Source organism: Hibiscus syriacus, unplaced genomic scaffold (genome assembly GCF_006381635.1).
Source record: "Hibiscus syriacus cultivar Baekdansim isolate YM2019G1 unplaced genomic scaffold, ASM638163v2 tig00112217_pilon, whole genome shotgun sequence".
In the NCBI taxonomy this organism is placed as follows: domain Eukaryota; kingdom Viridiplantae; phylum Streptophyta; class Magnoliopsida; order Malvales; family Malvaceae; genus Hibiscus; species Hibiscus syriacus.
This window is the reverse complement of record NW_024063270.1, coordinates 1,422,458-1,432,598: the sequence shown is the minus strand read 5'-3', so window position 1 is coordinate 1,432,598 and position 10,141 is coordinate 1,422,458. Positions and strand designations below refer to the sequence as shown.

General features: G+C 32.0%; 2 protein-coding genes across 6 annotated transcripts; one reads left to right on the top strand and one right to left on the bottom strand.

The window, feature by feature from the left end:
• Positions 1-4,169: 4,169 nt before the first annotated feature.
• On the bottom strand, positions 4,170-5,530 carry LOC120175946 (transcription elongation factor 1 homolog). Of its 4 annotated transcripts, XM_039182490.1 has the most exons (5): positions 5,446-5,530; positions 4,929-5,059; positions 4,692-4,762; positions 4,545-4,566; positions 4,170-4,453 (listed from the first exon to the last, which is right to left on the bottom strand). In XM_039182490.1, exons 2-5 carry the CDS (start codon positions 5,039-5,041, stop codon positions 4,324-4,326), a joined length of 336 nt encoding a protein of 111 aa, XP_039038421.1. In that variant the 5' UTR covers positions 5,042-5,059; positions 5,446-5,530; the 3' UTR covers positions 4,170-4,323. The 4 variants fall into 4 exon arrangements, with proteins under 4 accessions (XP_039038421.1, XP_039038418.1, XP_039038420.1 ...); XM_039182487.1 differs by lacking the exon at positions 4,545-4,566; XM_039182489.1 differs by lacking the exon at positions 4,545-4,566 and having other exon boundaries at positions 4,929-5,051; positions 5,446-5,518.
• Positions 5,531-5,663: 133 nt separating this feature from the next.
• Positions 5,664-9,830, top strand: LOC120175941. Of its 2 annotated transcripts, none has more exons than XM_039182483.1 (8): positions 5,664-6,103; positions 6,188-6,391; positions 6,549-7,040; positions 7,207-7,317; positions 7,884-8,072; positions 8,795-9,022; positions 9,310-9,430; positions 9,524-9,830. In XM_039182483.1, the coding sequence occupies exons 1-8, from the start codon at positions 5,699-5,701 to the stop codon at positions 9,634-9,636; spliced, it is 1,863 nt and encodes a 620-aa protein (XP_039038414.1). In that variant the 5' UTR covers positions 5,664-5,698; the 3' UTR covers positions 9,637-9,830. The 2 variants fall into 2 exon arrangements, with proteins under 2 accessions (XP_039038414.1, XP_039038413.1); XM_039182482.1 differs by having other exon boundaries at positions 9,521-9,830.
• Positions 9,831-10,141: the final 311 nt, after the last annotated feature.

Below are 10,141 nucleotides of genomic sequence, written 5' to 3'. Positions count from 1 at the left end.
ATGTCCGAGTATCCACCACATTTGCTAGAAAAGTTGTGCATCATTTTCCCATCAACTTCGTTGCTGTCATTGTGGATATCACATTACGCAAGGACTTTGTTTTTTTCTTTAATTACTATTATTTTAGAGCCCTCTGCATCTTTCATAAATAATCGCTTCATGCAACAATATACGACCACTTAAATCTTTACCGGGTAATTTTTACTAATCCATGTAACTTTGGCACTATGACCCAACAAATTTATAGCTATCGTATCGTTATCAAAGGGTTCTAACATAATTTTTTTATCTTTGACTAATCTCGAACTAACATAGGAATGCGTAGAACCTGAATCAACCAAAATAAATACAGGCTCATCATAAAGATAGAAAGTAATGCTATGATCTCTGGGTCATCACGATCCTCATTGGTCTTGTAGATTCTGGTTGGAGCACATACATCGGACTGAGAAGCTATCTATGAATATCCCCTCCCTCTACCTTGACCACCTCTCTAGGACACTATCACTGATCTCTCTGTCTGAACAAATCTTTCTCTTTCCATCAGACAGTCTCTCACAAAATGATCGGTGTCTCCACAGCAGAAACAAGCTCCTAATCCTGCTTTACATATGCCATAATGATATTTTTCACATTGCTGACATAATGGGAATTGTCGCTGCGATTGAGTTGATCTACCAGCTCTCGTAACTACTATCTGTGTCTGATTGCCTTTTTCCTTTACCTCGGATCCTCTGCGACCAGAATCATAAATACTCAAAATAATATTATTTTATAAATTTAATATTAATATGCTATTTTAGTATCATTTTAATAAAAAATATTAATTATTAGCATATTTAAAATATATTTATTATTTTTAATAATATAATATAATAATAATATTATTACAATAATATACTCAATTATATTATATAATTTATGATACTATTATATTATTATTTTAATAATATATAATAAATTATTAATAAAAGTTATAGTATTTTTTAATTTCTTAAAAATAATATTATTGAATTATTAATAATGAATACTTTTATTTATGTATTTAATATTAATATAATAGTCTAATAATATTATATAAATTCCTTAAAATATATTTATTAATAATTTTAAAATACAATATAATATTTTTGTTTTTATAGATATTCAATATAATTTATCATATTTTTATTTTAATAGAATATACTAGAGTTAATATTTTTATTTATAAAATTATAGAAATAATATTTTAATAATAATATTGGCATAAATAGTATTAAATAAATTATTTTAATATTTTTAAAATAATAATATTAAGTTTTTATAATAAATAATATTATTTATTATATTTTATATTTGCAATAAATAATTTCTAAAAAATTTATCAACTAGTGAAAAATGGTTTACATAACATCTTCCAAACACCATAAAACATTTTCCAGAAGATGTAATTTATTTAAGGTAGATTTTAACTTTAGATAGTATTATAATAACTAGGGGTGAGCATTCGATCGAGTTGAGTTGATCCGAGTTAAAAAATTTCAAGTTATTCGAGTTGACGAGTCATATTTTACGACTCGAACTTAACTTTAATTTTTTTAGTCGAGTTGAGTTTAAGAAATTTGATTCGAGTTATTTGACTTGATTTATTTGAGTTTCTATGTTAATTTTATTATTCTTATTATAGTATTAAGGTTTGTTTCCAATTTTTTGACTTTCTCTAACCATATAAGATATATATTTTATATTATTTTCACATTATAACATTATTTGATATATCAAATACAATCTAAAATTATAAAATATATTCACAATATTATACTATCTTTATTTTAAGTTAAAATATTGATGGAAATATAAAAGAGTTAATGAATTGATAGGAAGAAAAGAATTTGCAAACAATTGCAGTCAAAAGACCAAATTGATAGAAATACAATGTTAATGGTTTAATTAAAAAAGAGAGTACATTTTTACTAAAAAGGAATTGAAGTTACATAAGTATTCTATGATGGTATATGAACATATGATTCAAATTTGGTAAAAAGTAGACTTAAAATAAAGGATAAATTGAAGAAATAAGAAAATTATGAAAATTGAGGGACTAAATTGAAAAATAAAAAACTTGTTGTCGAAAAGAGGAATTGAAAATACATATATATTCTGCTATGGTTTAGGAGCATGCGATTCAAATTTGGTTATAAATAGACTTAAAATGAGGGAAGAATTGAATGAATAATGAAATTAGAGACTAAATTGTAAAACTATCAAAATACAGTCAATTTTTCAAATTTTCAAGTAACTCAAAATTTCCAAATTTCAACTCGAATTCAAAAATTGAATTTATAATTCGAGTTGACTTGAATAACTTGAAATTGAAAAAAAATTGATTTTTCGAGTCGAGTTTCAACCCCCAATGTTAACTTAAAAAATTATACAATTGGTAATAATTCAATGACCCCTAATGTTAACCTCAATGTTACATGTCTATTCTGTCAACACACCTTTTCGTCATACTAGGATTCAAACTCCTAAAAATAGGATATAATTTTGTTTGGATTCAAACTCCTAAAATAGGATAGAGTTCTACTATGATTTAAACTCTTAAAGATAGGATCCACAAGCACTATAAATAGTCATTGTAACTCACTATTGTAACACACGATTTACACACAAAACACAGAGGAAAGCACGGAAAATGCAAAGGCAAAGCTATTGTAAACGATTCGAAAAGGAAATAAAATGTAGCATCTTTTTTACATTGGTTCGTTCATTTCTCGCATGTGCACGTTATTTTTCTTGAGATTTGGTTCGAATAACCCAAAACGTGGGTTGCGCATATAGCCAAAAATGGGTGGGGTTTCGAAGTTTCGAACTTAGATATACCCCCGAGGCGTGTTCATTTTTTTTAAATATTTAATTCACCCCTAAATTATTTTTTTTCCTACTTTATTATTCTTATTATATATGCATGTTACTTTCTATTAATTTTATTATATATATATATATATATATATATATGTTTTTTTAGTGTTATTATATATATATATATTTATATATTTCCTATTTTACATGTATAAATACGTATATTACTTTTGATTTTTTTATTATTATTATTTTACTTATATATATATATGTTTTTACTTTTTTATATATTTTACTCATTTATTTATCTATTTTCTTTTTATCTTTATCCTATATTTTATGTTTTATATTCTTTTATTTATTTTATTTATATATTTGTATTATCATTTTATTTTTATTTAGTTGTTTACTATGTATATATTAGTGTTATTATATTTTTTTATTTTATATATTCTATTCATTTTATATTTACTTTATTTCTTTCTTAATCTCCTTATTTTATTTGTTTTACTTTATTTATCATTTATTCATCTCTTCTAACCCATATTTTAACTTTTAAAGGGTATATTTGTAAATCCGTCAAAGGTAAGTAATTTTGGATCATTATTTTATCTTTTAATTTAAACTTATAATTTTCTTAATCAAAGACAACTGGAAATTACGTAGTACCGAAAGGGCAGTTCAAGGGTGCTAATCTTTCCTTGACTGTAACAGAGTCCCGAACCCGACACATCTTTGGAAAGACGCAGATCAGGTAAGAAATAAGGTATCCGATCAACCTATTTATTCTTAAATAAATGATCGGTAGCGACTCCAATCCACATTTTTAAGTCGAAACCCAATTCCGGGGTCCAACCTAAAGACGGTTGCGACATATTCTAAAAAATTATAGAATTGGTAAAAATTTCAATTATAACCGAGAATATCTTAATGATAATTTTTATATTCTAAGTAGAATAATTACACAACTTACTTGAATTGTTATAAATATTTTCAGTTTCACTCTAAAACATTATTCAAAAACATTTCTCAATTTATTCAAAACGGCTATTAATAAAATTTCCAATTACAATAAATTTTTATCCTTTTTTATCTTATAATAACCATATTTAAGACTCATCCTCCATTTGCAGTTCATCAGTATCAGAAAACCAACTCAAGCTCTTATTTTTGGTTTTTACAACTCATTTGCACTTCAAAGCAAGCAGCTTCATAGGGACGACCATTACTTTCCATTTTAGACAATCCTGGAGCTCATCTAACTTATAATAGGGCTTGCAATGCAAATAAATTTCTTCAGTCATTATCAATGGATTGTACAACACAAATTAGATATGCATGGCGTGCAATAGATCACTTAGGCAATTCATGTCATAATTCATAAGATGATGTTAGATATGCATACATGCACACCAACTATTCCCCACAGCAAACTAACATAATTTACAGACTTAGAAAGTTCTATAGGGTTCATGACTACCACTAATCATCCCATTCAGCTGTTGAAACCCGTTTTCTGGGCACATAACCTTCATCCTGATCCACATCCTCTTCTTCTTCTTCTTCTTCAAGGTTGTTAACCCGCTCACATTCATCGATCCATTCACTGTATCTGAAAAGTCCAAAGAAGAATAAACATACAAGAGACATCACGCAATGATATAATGAGTAAAACAGTAAACACCGCATTGATAGGCACTTACATGTCTATCGGTTCAGTCAAAGCTGCAAATACAGAAACAAAAGGAAACATGGATGTGTTAACAAAAGGCTCCCAACTTGGTTCCCATCACAACTACAAAAAGTTTAAGTTTTTTTTACCAGCACAAAATTAACAGCACCGCAAGTACCTGTTATAACAGTGCTGAAACTTTCCTGGCATATCCTGCAAGAGGCTTCACCAATCAAGTTCTTCATGTCACTGGAACAGATAAACACCGATACTTAGTACCGAAGATCACAAACCCTATACAAATTCTTATGATACAACAAGGCCATTTTTCACATAATACTTCGCACTGTCTGAAAATTAGATCAAAATAAGGATGAATTTTCTCATAAAACAAATAAAAGAAGCTTATACTCACATGCGGCACTCAACACTTGTTCCATGGTTACAAAAGGGGCAGCTGAAAACGGTGTCAAGCTTATCCATTCGCTTCTTAGGCGCAGGCTTCGCTCTTGATTTCCTCTTTCCCATGCTTCAATTCCTTCAGCACTTCAATTTACAAATAAAATGAGCCAAAAAGTTCTGAAATTACAACAGCAAAAAAATAATTTCTCACCAAAATCAGATTCTTCACTTTAAACCCTAATTAATTACTTCAGGAATGTCTTCTTTTCTTTTCAGGATAAATACTAGATTAAGCGGTAAAACATAAATCATTTTTCATTCTCAAATTTCTCACAAATAATTTAATTATGTCTTCGATTTTCCTTTCTTCTTGAGGACAAACAACATAAAAATTAAGAAAATTTCAAAGGCTAAGCTAACAAATCCCGACCGACGAACATATCAACCAGATTTATGTAATCAAAAAAAAAATTAACGAATAAAAATAGAAGTTCATCGAAAAGGAAAACAATAGAATAATCGAAACTTACCAGACGGCTATCCCGATAATTGTGAGGATCGGAAACCCTAATTTCCGATGCTTTTACGAAGTAGAGGTAAGAGAAAGAGGACGAGCCATTCTTAGGTTATTCTTTTCAATTTATAGAGAAGACGCAAGGCTGTAGGAACGGCATCGTTTTGTGGAGGCCACGTGTCCATATTGCTAACATGCGCCTTCCCTTCAACGTTCAAAAATAAATAAGAAAACCCTACTAAAATCCCTAAAGCCCTCTGCTCCCATTAATGGCGTTCACTCACTCACTGTCCCCTCCATTTTCCATCCAATTCCCTAATCGTTCCCTTACAAAGTTCACTTTGTTACCCAAACTGCCCTTTCGTGACCCCAAGATTCCCTTCCTTATTCTCTCCCGTTCTTCTCCGAGGCCGCCTCTGTCCACCGAACAGGAAGCCCTAAAATTCATAGCTGAATCCAATGGAACCACGCTTCCTTGTGTTCGAACCTACGAAAACGACCTCGCTCGCCTCACTCTTGTCGGAGCCGTCAGCTTCGACCAGGCTTTGACGGCTGCAGCCGCCGATGGAGGCCGAGCCGCTACCGAGCACGTCGAGTCCGGTGTCCCTGCTATGGTTATTGAAACTGTTTACGCAGGTCCCACCTCTAAAAGCGCCACTGTTTCAACGCGATTGGTAAGTTCATTCCCGTCGTTTATGAAAACTAAGAAAGTAATTATTAAATATGTATCTTTATTTATGTTTTTTCTTTGAGAACAGTTTTTACCGGCTAGGAAAGTTAAAGAGAAGGCTCAAAAGCTGAAAAAATCATTCTCTGAAGATATTTTAGCTGGGACATCATCGGAAAACATACTGGCAATGACTTTTAAGCAAGTAGTTATGCAAAAGCTTTTTAGTTTCGAATTTGTCTTTCTTCCACCTGGAACTGAAAGAGATATGGAAGACCTTGAGAATCCAAGAGAGGTTAGATACGCTTCAGTATTTCTTATTTGTGGATTGTGTTATTTGGGTTATCTGTATGTCGGATTTTTTCACGTAATCCCATAATTAATGTCTTTTCTGCAGGTTCCACTTGATACTGATAGGTTCAGTTCTCTTGTTATGCATTTACTATTAGCAGGTTTCGACATCGTTCACTCTCCGGTTTTCAGAAGAAAGGGTTATCTCTGTGCTTGGTGAAGTTGTTTGCATCTTGGCTTTACAGAGCACTGAAAAACAGTTCCTGGAACATTTATTGGGAAAAACTCCCTCTAACTTCTTTGGCTGGTTTCGGAAGTTGAAAAGGGTCGTATCAAAAGATTCCTCGGTTGTTATATATAAAGTGTTTGAAGATGAGATAGTTCAAAATGCAAAGAGTCTTCTTGACAGTTTTAATTCGAGTAAAGAGAGTTTCAAAGGTATGGATTTGAGGCGGAAAAACTATTGGTGGTCTCAACCTTTGCAGTCTAAGTTGGAAAAGATTGGTGGTCCTGAGTTTAGTGCTTGGACAAGTGAGTTTATACCTGCATATCGGCTTGAAATAGATGCAAGTGCACTTAAGGGTGTAAAATTTGAAGGATGGAGAGAATCTGACGAGAATAAGTGGCAAGTTCTTTTGACACACTCCCAAATGGTACTTTATTCCTTCCTTTGGTGTTCTTTCTTTTGATTTGCATGTCATCTATAGTGCTTTTTTATAATTAAGGTGTAGCTTTAATGTTTTATTTAGTTTTATAGCATGCGTTATTTCATGGCATATTCACCTTATCCTTTTGATGGTAGCTTACAAATGTTTTTAGGTTGGACTGGCTGATATATTAGATATGTACTATGAAGATGTCTATACGCTGCCCATGAAACAACTCCGATCTGGTATGATTGCCAATTACAACAGCTTGTCCAAAGCAAAGGTATTGAAATGCTAAAGCCTGAAGCCTTATTGTTGTTTGGTTTTATTAAGCTTAAGTTTTCCCATAGGCAGAGCTCCCAGTATTTGGTGTTTAGAAATTTTGAGATGGGAGATGATTGGAAATCATTTACAATTTAATAAATCAGCTAAGTAAATATTAAACAAGTTTCAAAGCTTTTTATTGTGGAAGTATGTGTAAAATTATTGGTAATGCTTGGAGAAGTGTTAATAAACCCAGTACTGGCCAGACTTATCAAGGACGTTTGAAACAATCTCTTGAAAATATTCAATATTAAACAAGTTTCACAGCTTTTTATTGTGGAAGTATGTGTAAAATTATTGGTAATGCTTGGAGAAGTGTTAATAAACCCGGTACTGGCCAGACTTATCAAGGACGTTTGAAACATTCTCTTGGGAAATATTCAATATTAATTGTTACTTTGTTAGTATTTCATGAACTATACTCTATATTTTACTTTTGTGAAAATTTTGAGTTCCTTCACTTATTTTGTGGGATTTTTCTTCATGAGTTTTTTGGCCTTGTCTTATTATATCTATTTCTTACAGAGGAGCTCATCTTTCTTGAAAGGAGTAGCTGCCACCGTTGCAAGTGGAATTTTTCTCATTACCATCAGTACTCTCAGTCAATATAGTTTTCCTCAGCTAGGAAAAGGACGTAAGTACCCTGGAGGATCTAGGTCCCCATCGTCATCAATTACCGAGCATACAACAATTCAATCTATAGACACAGAAAAGGTGCGAATACACTGGTTACTATGTGTGTAGCATCCTAATAATTCATTGCCAGTTGTATATGTAAATGTAATTGTTATTGTATCCATGCTCGGCAACTTAATACTAAGATTAGAATAGGCAAACAAGCTGCCCTATAAATTGGCTATGTTATTAGAGTCTTTGTGACCTTATACAGGTTTTCTTCACTGACAAAAGATTCATGTGATTTAGGAATGAAATTTTTAGGGCCCCTTTTTTATTTTTTGACTGAAGAGGAATCTTATTGAAGCAAGATTAGCAACAAGAGGGAACACTATTAATAGCTAAACAACCAAGTCATCGGAGAAGAGAAACTCTGAGGAAGGCCATGAATTATGTCTATGCCTAGAAAAGTAACTACCAAAAAGGATAGAGTTTCAAGACAGTCATCAGGGCTCATCTTGTTTCTAGTTTTGCTTGCTGATTAATTTGCAATTTTCTTAAAGCAATGCCTAACCAAGCTCATTTGGCAAGAAGCATGTCTTATTTTCCAAAATTTTCAGTTTCCCAAGATTTAAAACACATCCCATCCATGATCTACCTTGCTCTTTGAGGAAGGACATGTACTTCAATCCTATTTCTGACTCTCTAAAATGTTAAATTCAGTTCTCTTTGATCTTTTCTGTTATATTCTATTATTATTATTATTATTAACATAAGTTGCATTCGATGTAAAAACTGATATATTGACTTCATATGGATAGTCGGGGACATTCTGTATATTGGTAATCCAAAAGATCAAGGATGCTTTTGGCTGGCCTGATGACATAGCAACAGAAACCAACCTTGGTGCCTGGATAGGTGAAATTCCAAACTACTTGAAAGCACCTCATCAAGTAAATTCTAATAGTGAAGCTTCAACTAATTCTGCTGATGTGGAGAAAATGGATGATGATATAAAATCATCAGTCCAGGATATTGCTAGCTATCAGGTGAACTCCTTGGTTTAAAATTTTCCTTTTATTTTCCGTCTTCTTTCTAGCTATATACTAGGTATCAGGAAAAAAAGAGGGAGAAATGAGAAAGTGCGATCAAGCTTAAGTCGGTATTAGTCACCGACACTTTATCTTGTATGGAAAAAACTGCCTTTGCTGGCAACTATAACTGAAAAATGGTTGCAATCCAGGTTTCGGATCTCAATTAAAACTGATCGAGCTTGCCATGGCATGACATCCTGTATTCTAATATGCTTGTTTGTGTCCCTTTGGTTGGCATCTAGGTGGTTTTATCAACAGATGGGAAAATTGTTGGGTTTCAACCGACAAGTCGTGTAGGTGTCAATCATTGGGCTGTTAACCCCTTAACAAAAGAGCTATATGGTGGGAAGAAACTTTCCCCTGGTGAGGACTTACATTTCTCATGTATTACTCCTAATGTAACCTGTTGCTAGTTGGCTTGGGCTAATATTTTCATATTTTGTATGTGTCAAGCAGGTTTAATCGAACCTCATCTTAATATCCAACTTCCAAATGAGATTTTTATAATCGAGTTGTTGATGTCGGTTAACCCGGATACCTGCTTTGCATTGGCTAGGCCAATCCAGTGATCATTGCTTGGTTTGGTTTGTAAGATGATAGCTCATTGTAATAAAGTTGACGGCATCAATAATCCAGGTGCTTTTCTTTTGTTATTAACAGTTTTGGTTTGAAGTTTGAGAACACTTGAGAGGTATTTCTCCTTATAAGCATATAATGAGCAGAAATTATGTAGAAAATACGAGTCAAAACTTGTGGTAGTTAACTGGTTACAAATGGAAACTGTGGTAATTATTTATAGTGTTAAAAAAATTAATTTTTACGTAAGAAAAATATTTTCTTTTTAAAAATTAAAGATAAAAAAATGAAAATACTTGTATCAAATTTATACCCAAAGATCAAAGCTTTACTTATAAAAACAGATCATTGCATTTTATCTGCCACGTGTGTTCAACTTACAGGTTAGTTTAAAACGTGGACGTGCTATATAAATCTTGGTTATTGAGTTGAGTTCACGCGAGTCTTCAATCTTCGGATTCCCCTTCTTGTTTCAAAGAAATATTTGGTTTCCTAAAG

Bases quoted from the DNA above. Each gene is read 5' to 3' on its own strand.
- LOC120175946 (XM_039182487.1), bottom strand. From the start codon at position 5,041: ATGGGAAAGAGGAAATCAAGAGCGAAGCCTGCGCCTAAGAAGCGAATG. The intron at 4,763-4,928 runs GTGAGTATAAGC...TATCTGTTCCAG, and splicing joins ACAAGTGTTGAGTGCCGCAT to TGACATGAAGAACTTGATTG. The intron at 4,454-4,691 runs GTACTTGCGGTG...TGGACTTTTCAG, and splicing joins TTTCAGCACTGTTATAACAG to ATACAGTGAATGGATCGATG.
- LOC120175941 (XM_039182482.1), top strand. From the start codon at position 5,699: ATGGCGTTCACTCACTCACTGTCCCCTCCATTTTCCATCCAATTCCCT. The intron at 9,023-9,309 runs GTGAACTCCTTG...GTTGGCATCTAG, and splicing joins AGGATATTGCTAGCTATCAG to GTGGTTTTATCAACAGATGG. The intron at 9,431-9,520 runs GTGAGGACTTAC...GTATGTGTCAAG, and splicing joins TGGGAAGAAACTTTCCCCTG to CAGGTTTAATCGAACCTCAT.